Genomic DNA, 21,679 nt, shown 5'->3' with positions numbered 1-21,679 from the left:
ACTATCCGTCAAGCACTTTAACTTACATTAATGCAATATTGAAGTTACAACTTTAAACACGCAATATCTCACAATAAACTTAATTCATCAACGCTGCACATAAGAAAAAGCCTTGCTCTCGAGCTACTTTTATGCAACTCCCATTGGAAGTGTGCATGTGCATGCAAGGCACTACAGATTTAACTTCATATTGAACAACTACTAGTCCAAAATATTCTCTGTGGCTAGTGGGGTGAGTTACAATAATACAAACACTAACTTTTGCATTCTGTATTGAATGTTTTAATGCAATGTAAAAATTTTAGTTTAATTCCATGTTTGTTTTTGGTTTAGGAAATGTCAAAGGATATTAAAATATTTTCCTTTTGTTCTCTATCAGTTGCATATCCGTAGTGAGATAGCAGCACAAAAATATACTTATGTAACCAATACATATCATGTATTTAGTAACTATACTATAAAATTTGGTACAAACTTGATACTGTGCACATAAATCAATTTTCAATTGCTTCTACTCCTGCAGTAGAAAGCAAACTGGCCTGGACTCTAGTCTATTGAAAGTTCAAATTTGTAAAGTTTAGCAATTTGATTTGATTTTTTCTCTTTTTAAAGTTTATACCCAAGACTTCCAGGCATTTGAACCAACAAAAAATCCCACCACATCTGTCCTTTCAGAGGGAAGAAAAACCCTAGTTTCCGTGCATCAGTTGCATACACAATACAGTTACAGAAGTAACGAAAACCCTGTCATGTTCCTTCTCTGTGTATACCTGGAAGTAAATGTTTAACTGTTTCCAAGTTTTCAATATACTTCCCCACACCGCCCCCCCATTTTACCAATTTGATTATTCTCCAGCACACTTGCCACAAGTCTGAAGTTAGAGTTCAGATGTTTGAATTAGTTGTGCAGTCTTAGTTTTTAATACTATTTTACACAGGAAAAGTCTATTTTCCTCCTATCATCTCACTCAGGTGGTAAATATATTATACTGCCAGACTTATTCTGTTCAAACAAAAACCAAAAACTTTTTTGGCTTGTAACTTTCCATGCTTGCTCTGATCCCAAATCAGAGTCTTTGGAAAGTTACAAATGAGTGAAACTAGAGCAACAATGAAAGGTGAGTTGAAAGCTTAGGCTATAACTTTTTTGATGCACACACCAGATTGCTTCACATACCACTATTTTGAAAGGTCTCCTAACTAGAGAAATAAGTGCATTTCTATCCTTGCTTTCCCTCCCCCTCTCAGCATGTGAGAACATTTGTGAATATGCTATTTAAAATGCAATCGAGTTCTTTTTACTTAGAAATCTTTATCAATTATAAACAATTAACTACTTACCAGAACTCTGCAATGTCAGTCCTGAAAGATCTTTTAAAAAGAAAAAGGAATCTTTAAAAACCATGAAATGCATTCATAAGCTTATGAATTCATGAGGCATTGTAAACATATACACAAACTAACAGAAATTTGAGGTTAGTGAGTACACACACTACGCATATTTCTGTGATATCTCAGCAATCTAAAATCACTCCCCTACAGTTTACATGAACTAAATACCACTTGATATTCAGTTCCGAAAAGCTGTAACAGCAACTGCAAATTTCATCCCTATGCGTCAAGTTTATTCCAAAGCTAAATTTCAGTAACTATTTCCACTAAATACAAGGTAAAAGTAATTCCAAATATACTTGGTCTTTAAGTATGTCATTATGCACTCACATTTTTATTTAGGTCTACATTTTCTAGAACATAAGGAAAAAATATTTACACTTTACTTCCACTGTTCCTCTTTAATCGACATGCTACTTACCAATGCCAGGTGACACTACTCGCTCATAATGGTAAGGATTCACACAGACACTGTCACATTTTAGGTCAAAAGCATACTGACAATATTTAACATGCTTGAGTTCATTTTTGTGAAGATCAGGCCATCTCCAAAGACGAGCATAGATCACGTGAGGGAACCCTTTACGACCAGCCACCTGAAAGTTAAAGACACAAAAGTCGACTGGGAAAGTTAAGAAAAAAAAAATTTTTTTTCTTAAATGACTTTCACTCATTTCCCACTAACAGAATAAGGTTGGCTAGAACTGAGCAGGTACCATTCACTAAAAATTTCTCCTGCCATGTTTAGAAAAATACTTATCCTCCAAAACTCTGGATCCAATAAAAAGAATCCAAAGAGACATCCCAATGGATATTTAAACTAATGTGATTATTCCCAGGAGAAAATATAAGAATGTGACAGGCAATATTGGAAATAAAATGGCCAACACAACAAAAGTGGTGGGAATTCACAACTTATATGAAATTGCAAATCATAGCCTCCCAGAAGTCTATAGATAAAAATTATGGGAGAAACTGTAGAATTTTATCTCTATATTAAAAAGTTAACACCTTAGCAGGATGTGAAACTGTGGGTACGTCTTCACTTACCGGAGGGTCCGGCGGCAGGCAATCGATGTTCTGGGATCGATTTATCGCGTCTGGTTAAGACGCGATAAATCGATCCCGGAAGTGCTCGCCGTCGACGCCGGTACTCCAGCTCGCCAAGAGGAGTACGCGGCATCGACGGGGGAGCCTTCCTGCCGCGTCTGGACCCGCGGTAAGTTCGGACTAAGGTACTTCGAATTCAGCTACGTTATTAACGTAGCCGAATTTGCGTACCTTAGTCCGAAGTGGGGGCTTAGTGGGGACCAGGCCTGTCTTTCTATGTAACTTGTGGCATGTACATTTGAAAAAACAGAGGTATTTGTAGAAAAATGGTAAATGTTATAGGGGCAAACCCAACAAACTATGTTTGCACATGGGTTTCCATCGCCTCCGCGGTGGGGAAAATTATGCCATAGAGCAAATCTTCCTCTTTGGTGCACACCAAGCCTATTACACCCACTTTTGCTACCACTCAACTAGCATACGTAGAAAAAATATCTGGGTCTGTATTTGGACTAACCTGAAGCCTTCCATCCAATGTTCTCTGTATCGTAACACATTTACTAGGATGAGCTCCATTTGTAGTTATAGCTGTAATCAAAGAATCCAATTCATCTTTTTTCTCCTTTAGCTTTTTAACTAAGCTTTCAATTGCTCGTTTTGCAAAAGTTTCACTCTCTCCACCTTGCCGATGGCACATCAAGCTGTGAACAATGCTCAGACAAGCATCATTACTTGTTGGTGTGTTAGTAATAGACATATTGTCCATTTGGAACAGCTTTTTCTGGCAGATCAAATATGTCTGGAATCCTTTTTAAAGCTGTATTTTCAGGCTAGCGAACAAGAGATGATCAAAGAAAATGTCAGGCACATAGGGTCTTGGGCAAACCTAGAGAAGAAAAATACACCTATTGTAGAAGAGTTTTCATAAAGCATTAATACATCACAGCTTGGAGGTGACAAATATGTTATCAAAGCACTAGATAATTTAACAGTGTATCAAAACTAACTTTAACTGAACCAGTACCTTGGCACTATGTTTCAAGTTTCTAAAGAAACTGCTATACAAAAAGTTTTATTAGAAACAAAAAAAAAATCTAATCAGTTTTGACAACAAAATGATCATATCTATATATTATTTTATGAGAAAAGGAGCTGAGTAGACAAATAATCCTGGGTGAGTGGGCTCGGATTTGAAAAAAAGAGGGCCAGAAAGACTGATTTGTAGTACCTCATATCAGTAAGATTAAACAAAAGACAGACTGGGTGGGTATAAATGTTGGAAAAATTGTTCAGAAACAAGTGATTTTATGTGTATGTGGTAGACATGTCCATTATTAAAGTGTACTGGATTGTGATCTGTAAGCAAATATTGCAAATTGTTGGAATTAAAATTTCCACCGTTAGTAGCTGCTAGGCTACTGGTAGCTTTTTAGTGAAAAAGAATAAATTGCCCCAAGTTAAAGAAATCGTTAAAAAAAATTGAGATACTACTATTAGAAAGTTGATGTATCAAGTATGTACGCAATTTACAGACAAGGTTTCCTTCCTGTGAGTGCTACTATATTTTCTATAACCTATGTCTACAAGAGTCCTGCTTTGGACTAGATGATCTCCTGAGGTCCCTTCCAGTCAGCTTAACTTCTGTACCCGGAAAGATAATGGAGCAAATAATTAAGCAATCAATTTGCAAACACCTAGAAGATAATAATGGGATAAATAACAGTCAGCATGGATTTGTCAAGAACAAATCGTGTCAAACCAACTGGATAGCTTTCTTTGAAGGAGTAACAAGCCTTGTGGATGGGGGGGAAGTGGTAGATGTGGTATATCTTGACTTTAGTAAGGCTTTTGATACTGTCTCGCATGACCTTCTCATAAACAAACTAGGGAAATGCAACCTAGATGGAGCTCCTATAAGGTGGGTGCATAACTGGTTGGAAAATCGGTCCCAGAGAGTAGTTATCAGTGGTTCACAGTCGTGCTGGAAGGGCATAACGAGTGGGGTCCCGCAGGTATCTGTTCTGGGTCTGTTTCTGTTCAATATCTTCATCAATAATTTAGATAATGGCTTAGAGTGGCATAGAGTGTACACCTATAAAGTTTGTGGACGATACCAAGCTGGGAGGGGTTGCAAGTCCTTTGGAGGATAGGATTAAAATTCAAAATGATTTGGACAAACTGGAGAAATGGTTTGAAGTAAATAGGATGAAATTCAGTAAGGACAAATGCAAAGTACTCCTCTTAGGAAGGAACAATCTGTTGCACACATACAAAATGGGAAATGACTGCCTAGGAAGGAGTACTGCGAAAAGGGATCGGGGGTCATAGTGGATCACAAGCTAAATATCAAAGGGGTGGCCGAGTTAATCTGGATCTGTAAAAGCAGCAAAGAGTCCTGTGGCACCTTATAGACTAACAGACATATTGGAGCATGAGCTTTCGTGGGTGAATACCCACTTCTTCGGATGCATGTAGTGGAAATTTCCAGAGGTAGGTATAAATATGCAAGCAAGAGTGAGTCAGGCTAGAGATAACAAGGTTAGTTCAATTAGCTAAATATGAGTCAACAGTGTAACGCTGTTGCAAAATAAGCAAACATCATTCTGGAATGCATTAGCAGGAGCATTGTAAGCAAGACACAAGAAGTAATTCTTCAGCTCTACTCCACACTGATTAGGCCTCAACTGGAGTATTGTGTCCAGTTCTGAGTGCCATATTTCAGGAAAGATGTGGGCAAATTGGAGAGAGTCCAGCAAACAACAACAAAAAAGATTAAAGGACTAGAAAACATGACCTATGAGGGAAGATTGAAAAAATTGGGTTTGTTTAGTCTGGAGAAGAGAAGACTGAGAGGGGGCATGATAACAGGTTTTAAGTACATAAAAGGTTACAAGGAGGAGGGAGAAAAACTGTTGTTCTTAACCTCTGAGGATAGGACAAGAAGCAATGGGCGTAAATTGCAGCAAGGGTGGTTTACGGTGGACATTAGGAAAAACTTCCTGTCAGGGTAGTTAAGCACTGGAATAAATTGCCTAGGGAGGTTGTGGAATTTGGGGATTTTTAAGAGCAGGTTAGACAAACACCAGTCTGGGATGGTCTAGATCAGGGGTGAGCAAAGTTTTTGGCCCGAGGGCCACATCGGGGAATAGAAATTATATGGAGGGCCATGAATGCTCACAAATTGGGGCTGGGGTGCGGGCTCTGGGGTGGGGCTAGGGATGAGGAGTTTGAGATGCAGGAGGGTGCTCTGGGCTGGGACCTAGGGGGTTCTAAGGGCGGGAGGGGGATCAGGGCTAGGGTAGGGGTGCAGGATCTGGGAATGAGAGATTTGGGGTGCAGGAGGGTGCTCCAGGCTGGGATTAAGGGGTTTGGAGAGCGGGGGGGGGGGAGGGGGGAGTCAGAGCTAGGACAGGAGATGGGACTTGGGGAGAGGCTCAGGGGGTGCAGGCTCTGAGCGGCGCTTACCTCAAGCGGCTCCCAGAAGCAGTGGCATGTCCCTTCTCCGGCTCCTATGCAGAGGCGTGGCGAGTCGGCTCTACACGCTGCCCCATCCGCAGACACTGCCCCTGTAGCTCCCATTGGGGTACGTAAGAGCCGAAGCAGGGCCATGCCGTGGCTTCCAGGAGCCATGTGGTGCGGCCCCTGACCCTGCGTCCTGGCTGGAGTGCTGGAGCGGGGCCGAGTGGCTTGGTGCGGCCCCCCAACCCTGCGCCCCAGTAGGAGCAGGGCCGAGCCACGTGGTCTGGCCCCTAACCCGGTGCCCCGGCCAGAGCAGGACTGAGCAGCTGGTGCGGCCCCTGACCCAGTGCCCCGGCCAGGCCCTTCTGGTTTCAAAGAAAAAGCTTACACAATTTAGGATACAACACTATGGTCTGAGTATTCAACCACACAATATTATTTCGGAGTTGAATTTTCCCAGTCTTCCAAATGGTGTGATTCCCAAGAAGTCTAATTAGGATAGCTAAAACGCCACTGGTTTGCCACTTTACTATTCGGTGATGCAACTGCACAACTAGCAAGTGTGTTTATCCAAATCAAGCAAACAGATATATCCTGGTACTCTATAGAAACTGCTACAGAAACATCCATGTCCCAGAAATGGTTAAACAAGCATATACTTAATTTTGATTGAGGATCCATGGAAAATAGCTACCTGATATTTAAAAAAAAAAGTAGTAATGCCAGCTTCAAAGATAAACACCCCCCATTTCTCCCCTGCCACTACAAAAAAAATGACTTGCAATTTATAAAACCTGGGCACTTACAGAATCATAGAATATCAGGGTTGGAAGGGACCTCAGGAGGTCATCTAGTCCAACCCCCTGCTCAAAGCAGGACCAATCCCCAGACAGATTTTTGCCCCAGATCCCTAAATGGCCCCCTCAAGAATTGAACTCACAACCCTGGGTTTAGCAGGCCACTGAGCTATCCCTCCCCTTACCCTGCATATGTGAAGTAATCATCCTGTATCTTAAAATACCCTATTCGTTTTCTTTTAGTTGTATAAATTAAAAACGGGAGATTTGATTATATATTTAGAAAGTAACAGCTTCCAAGTATAAATCCCAGCATGCATTTGAACATGAAATTTCTAGATCACACTTATATGCAGCACCATGTTTTATTATTCTTGTTATACAAAATACATAGGGCTTAACATATGCATTGGGTGAAGGGTCTCTCACCTCATCTCAGGCGTGAAATTATTGCTGGGGGAGGCAGAGTTGAATATGCTCTGCAAAGAGCCTCCACTCTTTTCCCCATTCCTGAAGTCACAGAGACAGAAGTAGTGGCAGCAACAGGAGAAAAATAAAAACAGCAGGAGACCACCAGTTCAGTGGAGTTGTCAGCTCTACCTCATGAGGCTTACAGGAACGCAAATAAACTGAAAATATATCCTCCCCGGTTCTATAACCATAAAACCTCCAGTACCAATGCGGAGAAGGGAAGGGTGAGCAAAGTATAGAGCACAGGAGGAAAGTGGGGACAACAGATGACCCAGAAATGGACATATATACATGGACCAATTTTAGAGTGGGATTCTGTATTTCAATGTCTTTCAATATACCAGTCCAGCTAACTATCACCACAAATTAATCTGGTGGCCGAATAAAATTCAGAAACAAGCCCAAAACTCACAATTTTCAATCCCATCCTCTAAAAAATTCCCTCTTCAGAAAAATGGAGTTAAATCCTTCATTTGGATAATATGGACCAAGGGGGAAGAAGAAGAAAAAAAAGTGATGCTTTTAACACAGTATTGCACATAACTACAAAATTCTAAGAATATGTCTACATGTAAAACACTATGGTGGCACAGCTGCAGCCACACCACTATAGCACTTGACTGTAGATACTCCCTACAGTGACGAGAGGGATTCTCCCATAGCTGTAGTTAAATCCATCTCCCCTAGAGATAGTAGCTAAACTGATGCAAGAATTCTTCCATCAACCTAGTACTGTCTACATCGGGGCTTAAATCAACATAGCCTCAGCTTTCAGGGGAGTTGATTTTTCACCCCTGAGAAACATAGCTATGCCGATGTTAAGTTTTCAGTGTAGATCAGCCCTAAATAGAAGCTATGTAAAATTAGCATCCCTACTAGAAACTAAATATGCTTAAGTTATGGAATTCAAAACTCAACTTTAACTGGTCTGCTTTTGTAAAAAGAAAGACTTGTAACAACTAGTGTTTTATACAGTGATCTACAAACGTACTGTATCAAGTAAGGAAAAAATATTTTTGGGAAACAATTATATTTGGGAAACAGGAACAAATTAAAATAGCCAAATACTTAAAATACAGATTGAAAAAACAGCTAACCAAGATGCTACTGTCCCACTGAACAATTTATTACTAGCCAATTCTTCAAAAACCCTCCTTAAAAGTCAAACTGAACCGAAAATTCCACCGTCACACTTCTCTCCACCTGAATGAACGGAACACTAATTCCTACTCCTACACCAAGGTAGTGAAGGGTGATATATCCTTTTAAACTAGGCAAAGAAATTCAAAGTAGGAGGAAGCTGTTTAAAATTAACAATGGTAGGCGGGTGCCACATGCCTCCTCATTTTCATACCAGAACAATAAAGATATACCGGTAATTTGCAAGCATTTAGGTCCATCTACAACGGAAATTATATTGTCTATACTTAAAATGCTAGTAATGATCTGTATGTAATTGACATTACTCAGTGTCTACACTGCAGTGCTATTTCACTTCCATTATCCTCACGTCCACACAAAGCTGTGGAATACAGAAGTGCAAGCAAAATGTCCCTTGGGAACCAATTCCCAGAACAACTGTTATGCTATATCCCTGATAATAGCAGGAATTTCTATAACACAGACATGGGCAAACTACGGCCCGCGGGCCACATCCAGCCTGCGGGTCCGTCCTGCCCGGTCCCTGAGCTACCAGCCGGGGATCCTAATCCCCGTACCCTCCCCCGCTGTCCCCCCACCCCTGCAGCCACGCTGCCGCACAGGCCGCACTCTGGCCCATTGTTCCCACCGGGCAGCGTGAGGAGCGCAGCTGGCTCTGGCCAGGTGTCGCGGCTGCGAGCTCCTGCTGCTGGTAAGGGGGCGGGGAACGGGGGCATTAGGTAAGGGAGCGGGGAGTCCTGGGGGGCAGTCAGGGAGGAGGGGGCAGTTGGATGGGGCGGAGGTTCTGGGGGGGGGGCAGTCAGGGGATGGGGAACAGGAGGGTGGATAAGGAGGTAGGATCCTGGGGGGCAGTTAGGGGCGGTGGGGGTCCCGGGATGGGGTGGTCAGGGGACCAGAAGCAGAGGGCAGTTGGATAGGGGATGGGAGTCCCAGAGGGGGCTGTCAGGGGGCGGGGGTGTGGATAGGGGGCGGGGCAGTCAGTGGACAGGGAGCAGGGGGGTTGGATAGGGGGCGGGGGTCCCAGGAGGGGAGCAGTCAGGAGGCGGGAAGTGGGATGGGGCGGATACCAGGCTGTTTGGGGGGGCACAGCCTTCCCTACCTGGCCCTCCATACAGTTGCGCAACCCCGATGTGGCCCTTGGGCCAAAAAGTTAGCCCACCCCTGCTATAACATCACCCCAAAATGGAGGCCAAGCCAAGTGCTCAGAGGTAGGATTTTCTGTGTGAACTACTGAAAAACTCATTGCCAGTCAAGTTGTGAGGCACTGAAAATCAGTCCAATTTATGCAGATGGGGTGCTTCTGGTCAACTTGACCCCAGGACAGTGAAATACAAAAAGCAACCCAGAGAAGACCCAAAGGAGTGAACAGCGATGGGAAAATTAGTATTCCAGCTAGTTTGACAGTATTCCTTATCTACGGTAGGAAGGTAATACTACAGGCTAGCCTGGGCGAAGAACAAGTGTTTAGACTCGCTCAAAGCAGGAACAACAGAAATGATATGAGGCCTTTCGAATACGGGCAGCAAATTTGTGTGCAGCATGCTGAGCATTAAGAGATAGTTATTTAATATACCAAATTCTCCAGTTTAAATGAGGCCTTAGAACTATCAAGAAGTTTCAACAAAGGAAGTCCCTTGACATATCCTGTGGTCAAAAGGGGATGGGAGGGGAGAGAATGTATTTGTGCCTCTGTCTTTTTTTATTCTGAAGAGGGCGTGAAAGATTTGGTTTAGTTTTTAAACAAACTTTTTCTGCTTTCATGTTAGCAACATTAAGATATGATTTCCATGCTTTTACTGAAGGACTCCTTGGACAAGTAGAGAACTGAAATGAGAGCTTACACCCTCAGCTCAAGTACAGGAGTGTTGAAATTAACAAACAAAAACAATCCCACATATATGAAAAAGCCAAATAAACAATGTTTTAAATGACGACAAAAAAATCCCTCCCTCCAAACCCCAACCTCTTTTTCATTGTCACAAACCTACTAATTTGCCAGTGCTTGAAAAGTAGAAACCTGTAATTTCTAAAAATCTTTCAGGTTCTTCTTCATATATCAAAAAGGAAGCAAAAATAGGCACTTTTTCCGTTGACAGATGACCTTTAACATTTTTTACAAAATACCATCCAAACACATTTTGTCAGACTTGCTTTTAAAAAGCTGAACACTATGCTAGTCAGCTATTAAAAATCAGCCACATTACATAACAGTTGAGGCGGGACAAGCTACTGTTTGGCCCAAAGGGACAGAAGGAAGAAGGTGCTCTCAGTGAAGGAAAACTAGATTATATTATTAAGGAAGGAAATGAGAAGCTAAGGAAGGATGCCAATAGAAGTAGATACATGTTATCAGCAGTCCAACAAATGTCTTTGGGCAAGATGGCAGACTCAGGGCCAATGTTCATACGTCACCCAACTGATTTACACTAGTGGTTAAGCCAATCACAACAGTGTAGAGGTCAATTTAATCAAGAAACAAACCCAAAATATTAAATATGACAATTTAAAATACCACTAGATAATTGCCCTAAGGTGTGAGCAAACAGCCACAAGGTTCCCCCACTTCATTACTATTTATTATAACTGACGGCATCCACAGTATGCTAGGTATTTTCTAAACAAATGAAGACATGGTGCCTGCACAAAGAGTTTACATGTTTTAAAGACAAAGACTGACAATCAGAGAAAGGTTTGGGTAAAAGGGAAAGAATATTGAAGTAAAGCAAACAAGATGTAACTGATAATGCCTGGGTAAGAAAAATTTTAATTGAAATATATATTATTTCAAAGTTACCACAATCTTCTCATAATCAGACTATTAGTTTCTGTAGGCATCACAGCCAAAGTGAGTCTTCAGGAGAGATCACAGTTCTGCATGGCTACCTCCCCTTCTGATCAGGTCAGGAAGGACAATCTATCTTGGCAGATGGGGTGGAGTGAAAAGTCCAAAGATGCTTGTGGGAGCAGCAGACAAACATAACATCAAGACTGGCACTGTGTGGGCTGTTAGCAAATATAGACATGAACAGAGTCAAGAGTGGATAAGAAGGGGGAGGTGGACTTATGAAAACATACATAAGAAGCTTAAGTTCAATGTAGTTGTGGTGGTGCACAATGCACTTTCATATGAACCAAAAGAAAAAAAAAGGTTTCATATATGTTCAATACTGTATGACAAACTCAGGGCTCTAACTTTTGTTTTTGTCCAGTTGAGGGGCTTAAATGGTTAAAAGAGAAGAGGAGTTACTTGTTTTTCCCCACCAGTTAGTTCAAATGGAAGACAATGCTTCACATTAGCTCATGCATTTAACATTAGAACCCTTCCAAGGAAGAAATACTAGGTAAGCACTAGATTTTTAAATGGCAAGTATACAACATTAAGGTGATGCAAATGTTGAAGGTTTAACACTAAAAATGTAATAAGACTATTATCAGTTCTTTTACCAGTATACAATTTAAATATAAAATATAAAGATAGTGCTCATCTCTCAAGATTGCCAAAGTATCTCTAGCAGATATTTTTAAAACAGCTAAAAATAAAACAAAAACAACATCAGAAGGGGCAGAGTGAAGGCAGGAAGAGAGCCATATGCTGATCTAGATCCACACACAGAAATCCCATTGATTTCAATGAATAGTAACAATATATGGGCTAAAGTTTGAAACAGTTAGAACCCAAATTAAATTCTTGTATTTTCAATGTAATGGCCAACAGCCAGGAAGATGCATGTTTAGTTGTCTCAGATGAGGTAATTCATCCCCTGTAAATGCTGACAAATTCAATACCTGTCTCATAACATCGCTAACGTTGAAACAGATTTCTGAGAAAGCTGCAGTGAGACTAGACAGACTTTTGTTGTTGTTGTTCTCAGGTATTTATTTCATCCTAAAGTACTCAAAGTATACATTTTTAACTAAACATAATTTAATGGCATTTTTAAAGTTTTAGATAGGCACCTTTGAAAATCCCACTAGGCACCTAGGTGCCCAGTTGTACATTTACACATCTAAATACCTTTAAAAATCTGCCCCAAAGTGCTTCTCTTATATCTGAAAGCAAGATTTCCATCCACTGAGGTCTCAGATAAAGGACTACTCTCCACATTACAAATCAACTGAAAGAGTTTGGCAATAAATGGCAGTCTAATCTCTTGAACTAAATGTGCAACACAACAAATTAGCTTTCCCTCCTGCTCTGTTATAGATGAAAAAAACTGTTATACCAGAAAAAATGATTAAATAACAATCTTCTCAATATTAATATAGATTCAAAGATAATGTACAATCTGACATTGGACTCCAACAGCTGCAGTCCTCCCCCCCCGCCCCAAGCTAGGTGCTAAAGAAATTATCTATACCTTGAATATCGTACAAAGCTCTTAAGGCACAGCTGACACAGGTGTATTTAGCTCAGTAAATGAATGAGTTAGTGTTCTCAATTCAACCATAGTGCACAAGTGATCTATTTTATGACATACATTTGAGCCCCTCCCCTGCAAAAAAAAACCCTCCAACCAACCAATCAAAATGAAAAGGATCAAAAATACAATGCTTGCAATGTAGCCAAACTGTCATAACTATGAAAACCTTAACTTTTTATTTCCTGATGTCTGAGCCTTTAAATTAGGAACCTTAAATTGAGGTTTGCCTCTGAAAAATTACTTTGTAAAAAGGCAATTCTGGGGTTCTATTCTGATGTGTTTCAATCATATCCTAATCAAGTACTTTAATACCTGACTGGGGGTCTCAACATTAATCTGTGTTCTTTCCTTGTATATAACCGTCAATTATAAAGGACCTTTAGACCAAATTACAACCGACAATTTCACAGACTGAGAAAAATCCTATTGTGCAGCAGCCTGGGACAAGTAGAAATACTATAAGCATCAGGTTTCAGAGTAGCAGCCGTGTTAGTCTATATTCGCAAAAAGAACAGGAGTACTTGTGGCTCCTTAGAGACTAACAAAATTTATTTGAGCATAAGCTCTTCAGATGCATAGAATGGAACATATATTGAGGAGATATATACTGATTATCTTGATTATCTCTTCAAAAGTTTTTTCTCTTACTTAATTGGCCTCTGAGTTGGTAAAACAACTCCTACCTTTTCATGCTCTCGGTGTGTGTGTGTGTGTGTGTGTGTAATCTCCTCAATATATGTTCCATTCTATGCATCCGAAGAAGTGGGTTGTAGCCCACGAAAGCTTATGCTCAAATAAATCTGTTAGTCTCTAAGGTGCCACAAGTACGCCTGTTCTTATAAGCATCAGGTTTTCTGCCTGGCAGACAAGGAAAGGGAGGTACGCTGAGTGACAGGCACAGCAACACTAAGGTGCCAGCAAAAAGGGTTGTTGAAGGGGCTGAGTGTGACTAGAGCAAAAAGTACTGGTCTATAAGTAATAAGAGGAGGAGGGGCTGAGCAGAGTGACTGAACTAAGCTACCAGATGTTAAGAGAGTGGGCCTAGTTGATGTCAGCCACAAAAGCAATGCCTTGGAAGAAGTGTACTAATAAGCATGGCTGAGGCGGAGTCCTGGTTTGAACGTGCCATCTGTCAGTGCTCTGAACAGAGAGATCTGTTGTGAGTGGGTTTGAGATTTTCAGCTACAGATACATAGTTCAATCATAGGCAATTTATCCTTTGACAAAAAGTCCAGCAGAGGTTTATTTTTCAAGCCAACCTATAGCAGGCTGTGTATCTAGTTTTAGAGCTTTGCAAACTGGGACATTTTAGCAGCAGCTGCAACTGAAAGATAGTTTGATTTGATTTAAGAGGGAGAATAAAGATTGCAAGCTATTGGCCACAAGAGTTAGAAAGTTTGAAGACAATTATTTTGTCAGAAAGACAAGCAGCATTTTAACTTATCAACCAAGCTAAAATACATAATTTGATAACCAGCTACTGATATAAAACAATCTGATTTTAGAGGAGAAGATGGTCTATTACTTCGATACTATCTTTGCAGATGGTGTTAAGGCCAAGTTTCAACTGGATACGCCTTGTGTTATTGTGCACTGAATCATCCAGAACTTCCTATTCTGGATTTTAAAATAGGTTATCCTCAGATTTAGAAGATTTCAAAATGAATTCAAACATTTCCAAATTTTACTATAAAATGATGACAACTTCAGGCTCTTGCTGATGCCTTTCAGGCAACTTTGAGGTATATGGAGATATTCACCATGTATAGTACACTGTGTTTCTGCTCGGGCTACAGCACTGAAGGCAATGATAAAAAAAATCATAATTTGACCATCAGCCACTTGATCTGTTTCTGTAATACTTTCTAAGACAAGCACATTAGTGGACACAATATACTTCGTGACAGATTTCACCACTGTGACTGAAGACTAACATTTTAAGGAGACAATCTCTTATTGTTCGAGGGTTTACATAAACTATAGATTTTTTAATTTAACATTTATATTACAGGAGCACCCAGAGGCCACAACAGGGTTGGACTCCACTGTGACGTACACCATCAAACACATACATAAACTTACAATCTAATATCTAGAGTGCACTATGATGAAACTTTCGATGATGAAAAACAATTCCAGAATTGATGCCCAAAAATGTATCCTCAGGGAAGGCAAATTTGAATGAGTAAATATTTCTGGTCCTTTAGAAGCAAAATTGGAGGGCAAAATAAAATTATTTTCAGCTTCCAACGAACATATTATTTATTTGTAGCAGCTGGTTATCAAACTGTCCATTTCAACTGGTTATTACATTAGTTTCATGGTCTTCTACTACTGCAGTGTTAGAATGAGAGTTTCCACAATAAACTTAATAAAGTGAAGCCCACAAACAAAGCACCCTTTATGTCTTGATGCAGATATGCCCGAATGCCCCAAGTGTAGATGCTTTCCCAGCCACATCAAATTCTCTCTACTTGCCTGAATGAGGAACAACAACAAAAAACAGATTTGTAGATACTAGCACAATCAGCACACAACAGCAACAGCAAGCAGTACTACTATAGCACTACACTGGTACGGATATAGATGACAAGCAGTAGATGGATGTTATCCATACTATTCTTTAGGTATTAGAATTTTTCTTCAATTTGAATTAAGTTAAACAACATCAATGCTGGCAGCAGAAATGGCATATCCATTTATACTAAAGCAAGGACAACACAAAAGAAAATAAAAAAATATTTGGCACAATTGTACAAAACAGAATAAGAGGAATTCAAGAAATGCTTTGAGACAAATTTCAGTAGCAATAATATTTCATCTTAATTTAATTAAGAGAAGACAACAATTAAAAAATGTAGATAGCCTCTTTTCCTTGTGGAACAACCAAATCTGAAGTCTTAACTGCCTTTAAAGAGTTTATCTGTTTGTTTTTCTCAGCCTCCACCTGTGCGCAAGTGTAACAGATTGGTCCTGTAACTAGAACACAGTAAACCTTTCTACTGATGATACACAAGGATCTATCTTAGCTGTGCTGCCTCTGCAGGATTAGCAGAAATAGTAGACAAAAAACCCTACCCTCACTCTGTCACCTAAGACAACAGCTATGAATCAAATACATACAGTAACTCCCCACTTAACATCCTCTCGCTTAATGTTGTTTCGATGTTACGTCCCTGCTCCATTACAGAACATGCTCATTTAAAGTTGTGCAATGCTCCCCTATAATGTCGTTTGGCCACCTGCTTTGTCCACAGCTGGCAGCTCCTCCCCCGCCCCCCGCCTGTGGCAATCAGCTGGTTTTGTGGCGTTCGGAAGGCAGGGGAGGGAGGGGGGAGGCTGCGCGCAGCGTCCTTGCTCCTCCCCCCAGCCTCCTGAACGCCGCAAGACAGCTGATTGCCACGGATAGGAGGGGGCAGGGGGAAGGCACTGATCCACAGGGTCCGCCAGCAGGCAGCAGGCGCTGGGGGGGGGCGGGGAGGCGTAGGGGAGCTGTATTAAATTGCTTGTTTAAAATGTATATAATACTTTTTGTGTGGGCAAAAAAAAAAAAAATTCCCTAGAACCTAACTCCCCTATTTACATGAATTCTTATGGGGAAATTGGATTCGCTTAACATCGTTTTGCTAAAAGTCGCATTTTTCAGGAACACAACTACAACATTAAGTGAGGAGTTACTGTATATGGAAAAGATGGTGAATAGGTACCATGTTTACACAGTCTTTTTCAGAACAGAATCACATTTTAAAGTTATATTAATCTAGGTTTTTGTATTTCAATTTCCCTTCCCGTACAGCCAGCCATTATCCTTAAGGACTTGTAAAGGCCAAATAAACTCCAATTTGTAGTACATACAACAGCCTGACTTTGTCAGGGAAGGAAGATGATCACTAGGGCCCTACCAAATTCCCAGCCATGAAAAAGGCGTCACGGGCCATGAAATCTGGTCTTGTGTGTACTTTTACCCTATATTATACAGATTTCATGGGGAGACCAGTGTTTCTCAAAATGGGGCTCCCTACACAAAAGAGGGTTAGGGGGGAGGTCACAAGGTTATTGTAGGGGCGCTGCCTTCAGAGCTGGGCACCTGGCCAGCAGCCGCCCCTCTCCAGCCACCCAGCTCTGAAGGCAGCGCCCCACCAGCAGCAGCAAAGAAGGGTGACAATACCATACCACGCCACCCTTACTTCTGTGCTGATGCTTTCAGAGTTGGGTCAGGTCCCTTCTAGTTACAATATCTTAAATCATTAAATTTATTATTTTTAAATTCATATGACAATGAAATTGACCAAAATAGACCAAGAATTTGGTAGGGCCCTAATGATCACACACAACAGTGGGGTGCTGCATATTCCTCTTGGCTGTCATTTAAATTGGATCCGTTTCAAAGACCTACACCTAATCTTTGAGACCCTCAATGAGCTAGGACCTGACTGTCTTAAGTTCCAAGTGTAGACAAAGCCTATGTCAGTATAAGTACGTTGCTCAGGGGCATAGAAGTTCCACACCCGTGAGCAATGTAGTTATACGAATCTAACTCCCCAGTTTAGACAGTGCTGCAATAGGAGGGCTTCCCCCATTGACATAGCTATCACCTCTTGGGGAGGCAGAGTACCTACATTGTCAGGAGAACCTCTCCTGTTGGTGTAAAATAGCATCTTCACTAAGAGCAACAGTGGCACAGCTACACTAAGTGTAGACAAGCCGTTAGAAACACACAGATGGAGAGGCTGACTCTCAGACATCTGTGTTCACACGGGATGCTACCACTGACAGAGTCAAATAAAAGTTTCCCCAAGCCTATAGCTCATTGGGGTGACTGGTTAAGGCTTGTTAGTTTCATAGCCAATGGTACACAAGGGAGCGATGGTGCCAGCATCACATTTAACTGCCTTTGATAGCCCTAACACAAAGGCTCAGGAACCCATGTTGCAACTGGGTGAACTGGAAGTTGCCTTTCAGTGTGAGATCAATCAAGACTTGAACCCATGACCTTCAGGATTGTAGCTGAGCATATTACCCTCTCCACCACCACACCTCTATCTCACTATCTCTGTCTCACTGACAGAGGCCAGAGTGAGCATTTCAGGAGCTGAGGAAAGGATATTCTCAGGAGAGGGCCTTAAGTTGTAGAATTCCTTAACACAGAACAAAGGAAGCCCCAAAGCAGACTGTTTTCAGAGCACAATACAAACCCACCTTTTTGCAAAAGGCTTCCTTCAATAAAGATTGAACAATAACCTGGCCAAAATCTCATAAGTAAAAGAAATAATGGTGACTGAACCAAATAATAAAAGGAAGAGTAGACTCTTATGAACAAATTTAGTGTAATTTTATATTTTTATTTAATGCCTTGATACCATAGTAATGGGTACTTAGCTAATGTGCCTTCTGTACTGAAAACTGCACAGGGATAGCATTTTGTGTTTGCTCAAGCCTTTTTTTTTTTTTTTTTTTTTTTAAATCTTCACCTCTGTGGTGAGACCAAGCATGGAAAATTCCAGCCCCAAAAGAATTTTTCAGAATACATGCAGTACTTCTGAAATTCTTTGCACTCAGGTCCTTTGCTCTGCACCACAGTATACAGATATTTCTCAACATCTACACATCTATTGTGTTATTTCTTGTATAAAGTAAGTTGAATTAAACCCATCTACTTATAAAACTAATTTTAGATGTTGATTAGTTTCAGGCACATTTGTACTGATTTCTTTACAGCTTTGCTCTGTGCATGAATACTGTTTTTAATAAAAAATAATATTAAATGCATATACATGCCTGTAAGACAAGGAAATGAAAAATCAAAATAGGTTAATGACTGAAGTGGAAGAAAGCCTTGTTCCAACCATCATCTAGCCAAAACAAGATGATGGCCAGACGGAGGGTAAGAAGGATAAGATGTCTCCCTTTTCATTACATTAATTCTGTAGTTTAGTAGAACTATTTTGTCTGGCAATTACATACAATTTTTATCTAGAAATGCTTCACATAGTTAAATAATAAATTTAGAGTACATATAAAAAGTTAATTTACAGGCAAGATTATAAATAGAATAGTCACAGAGTTTGAAAACAACTTTTACCTAGTTTACAGGGACCCACACACAAAAAAAGAATTGATTGGGATTTGATGTTAAAAAACACAAAGATCCTAGTATGCTTTAATATTTTCAAAGCATAAAGGCATCTGGGCACCTTAAAATAAACTAACAACTTGATTTACAATAAAAAAAACAAGATGTGTTCAAACTCAGAGCAGAAACCCAATATGATAAAACCCCAAACAACAAAAACCACACAGCACGTTTTAGTTTTAGAAGTGTAATTAGAGCTGTGGGCCACAGTATCAAAGAACAGAGTGGCAGGAAAGGCACTTCAATAATGAGGAAGGTGGAAGAGCTTAACTGGGGAGAGAGACTGATCAACAGGAGACTCGAGAAGAGAAACCTTCTATACCACAGGGAGAAAAAAAAGGAGTAAGGGAGCTGGGGGTGGAGCAGAGTGCAGCACAAGGTGGGCAACCTCCTACAATGGGGGGAGCCAAATAAGTGGGGCAAGAAAATGGGAAGAACGTGTAAACTGGAGGGGATGGAGGAGGGAAAGGGAGCAAGCAGGGAGGAAGGATGCTCTCCTAACGCCCCAATCCTGCAGTAGGGTCAGCACCAGGACCTCCGCGTGGGTGCAAGGGTCCCCGGGCCGCAGTCCTGGGAAGTCTGTACCCGGGCGGCCCGTTACGGCTGGGAGGAGCCCCAGCGGCGCTCCCCTCGCGCCAAAGAGGGGAACTGGGGAGGGACACGCCGCAGGCGGGAGAAGAGACCTGGGGAGGGGGGGGGGGAGCTCCCCTCCCCCCGCTCGGGGCACGCCCCCCCCAAGGCCAAGCGGCCCCGGGGGCGGAAAGCCCCCGGGGGGGGGGGCGGGAGCGCGGGGGGGGGGGGGGTGACCCGAGGGGGACCCGCGCTATCTCGGAGTGGGGGCGGGGCGCACTTTCGGGGGCAGGCGGTGTGTGATTGGATACAACCGGGGGCGGGCGTTACCTGGGCTCTCCAGGCTCGGCTGGGCCGCGGCGGGCCCGAGCCCCCCTGTTCCCCCCCGCCCCGGTGCGGCGGCCCCTGGTGCGCCTCCTCCTTAGCAAGGGGCCAGGCCCTCGGGCTGCGCGGCCTGTCCCCTCAGGGCGGCCCCGGCTGGGTGGGGGAGGAGGCGCTCACGGGCCTCCGGAGCGGGGGAGGGAAGGATCCAGCCGCCCCGTTACCACCGCCGCCTCCGCCGTGTTGTTGTTGCAGCTGCTGCCGCTCCGCCACCGACACGTCCAGCGGCCTCCGCGCATGCGCAACATCCGGGCAACCCCGCCAGAGCAGGGAGTCCCCCTCCTGCTTCCACCATCACCACGGGGAAATTGTATTTTTGCGCATGCGCCTAGAGGCCACCACGGTCTCTAAGGTCGCAAAGTGCTGGATAACGTTTCCATGGAGGCGGGCGGGTGCTTTTTTGTAGGGGTGAATTTTAATGTTGTGGTTTCTGTCCCCGCCGTAAGGGGAAAAAAAGTGAATTTCCTTTCCACTCTCCTTTGGCTTTTCCCGTTCTCAGGGCCCCAGGTTTCTGGACTACAATACTCTGAGCAGTTACTGGGGCACCTGTCTGACTCCTGTTGCTGGTGGGAATTTGTTAGCTGCTACTGCTCTGGTTCCATATCTGGGGGTCAGCCTGTGGAGCTGGGGCGCTGAAGGAAAGTCAGGGTGTCTGCTCCTATTTCACACCCATAGGGGAGAGCGGACAGAGACCACCATTTGCCTGAGTTGGAAATTGACAGATTAATAAAGGTGCTGGGCTAGCACCTTGCAAACTGGTCCAGACGTCCTCTGATGCTTAGGCCGGCAGAGCTGAACACGGGGTAGGTCAAGCAGTTGTTGGGGATCATTAATGCCGTCCTGCACAGCAGGACATGATGTCAGTCCAAGGCAGCAGTGAAACTACATACACCCGCCTTCATCTGGAAATTGAAAATCCTGAAATTATTCTCTTGGCTGCAATCCTTCAACCCCTTTCTCCCCTCCCTCTCTCCACTCATCCCCCATCTCAGCTTGCTTTTGCCATTTGACTTAATAAAATCTACCGCAAATTAATGTTTTTAAGTCAAAGAAAATAGTATATTTTCAAAGATATGTAGGTAATGACAGGTCATAAGAACTGCCTTCAATGAAGTCTGCCCAAACAGGATACAGCTCTCTGGTTTTGTGTCTCAGATAAATTCATGGAGGTTAAGTCCATTTATGGCTATTAGCCAGGATGGGTAAGGAATGGTGTCCCTAGCCTCTGTCTGTCAGAGGGTGGTGATGGATGGCAGGAGAGAGGTCACTTGATCATTACCTGTTAGGTTCACTCCCTCTGAGGCACCTGGCATTGGCCACTGTCGGTAGACAGAATACTGGGCTGGATGGACCTTTGGTCTGACCCAGTACGGCCATTCTTATGTTCCTATTAGCTTTTCACTGTCTTTTTGCAATTGCACAGTCAAAAGCCCTGAGATTCTGGAAGCACTCCTGAGTCTGAAGAGTCTCTCAAAAGCCTGACACTTGGTCAAAAGCCTGAGGCTTGGGAGATATGGCTGTGCAAAGAGCCATCATTTCCCATCGACAGCCCCTCCACTCATCCCTGTTTGAACCTCTCATTTTCTGGGGCAGGGCTATAATATATAGTAACAGACCAATGCCTGTATCATCTATATTTCTGCAGTCCCTGTGTATCAGGGCACGGGGCCTTGCAGCACATACGCATGTCTCAATATGCCTATTACAGACCTTTTTGGGACCTTTATACCCAGGAGCTATAGTTGCAGCTTATATGACTAGGAGCAAGCATGTGGCCCATGGGAATTCTTAAGGCCTTCTGCAATTTAGAGGGGACAGCCCACCAGAGACACAGATTTAGGGAA

At 42.5% G+C, this 21,679-nt stretch overlaps 1 protein-coding gene across 3 annotated transcripts in view; it reads right to left on the bottom strand.

The window, feature by feature from the left end:
* Window positions 1-20,102, bottom strand: part of SMAD4 (SMAD family member 4) — a 31,889-nt gene extending 11,787 nt beyond the window's left edge. Inside the window, exons 1-5 of one of the 3 annotated variants that reach the window (XM_034773257.1) lie at window positions 19,785-20,098; window positions 7,128-7,208; window positions 2,960-3,328; window positions 1,814-1,988; window positions 1,342-1,371 (exon numbers count right to left, since the gene is read on the bottom strand). In XM_034773257.1, coding sequence (XP_034629148.1) covers window positions 1,342-1,371; window positions 1,814-1,988; window positions 2,960-3,208 — 454 coding nt within the window. In that variant the 5' untranslated portion in view covers window positions 3,209-3,328; window positions 7,128-7,208; window positions 19,785-20,098. Of the gene's footprint in view, window positions 1-1,341; window positions 1,372-1,813; window positions 1,989-2,959; window positions 3,329-7,127; window positions 7,209-19,784 lie in introns of all 3 variants that reach the window. The other 2 variants (XR_004646086.1, XM_034773256.1) reach the window with 2 other exon arrangements.
* Between the last annotated feature and the right edge of the window lie 1,577 nt (window positions 20,103-21,679).

Source organism: Trachemys scripta, chromosome 6, assembly GCF_013100865.1.
Source record: "Trachemys scripta elegans isolate TJP31775 chromosome 6, CAS_Tse_1.0, whole genome shotgun sequence".
Classification (NCBI taxonomy): domain Eukaryota; kingdom Metazoa; phylum Chordata; order Testudines; family Emydidae; genus Trachemys; species Trachemys scripta.
This window is presented reverse-complemented; position numbering and strand designations above follow the sequence as displayed.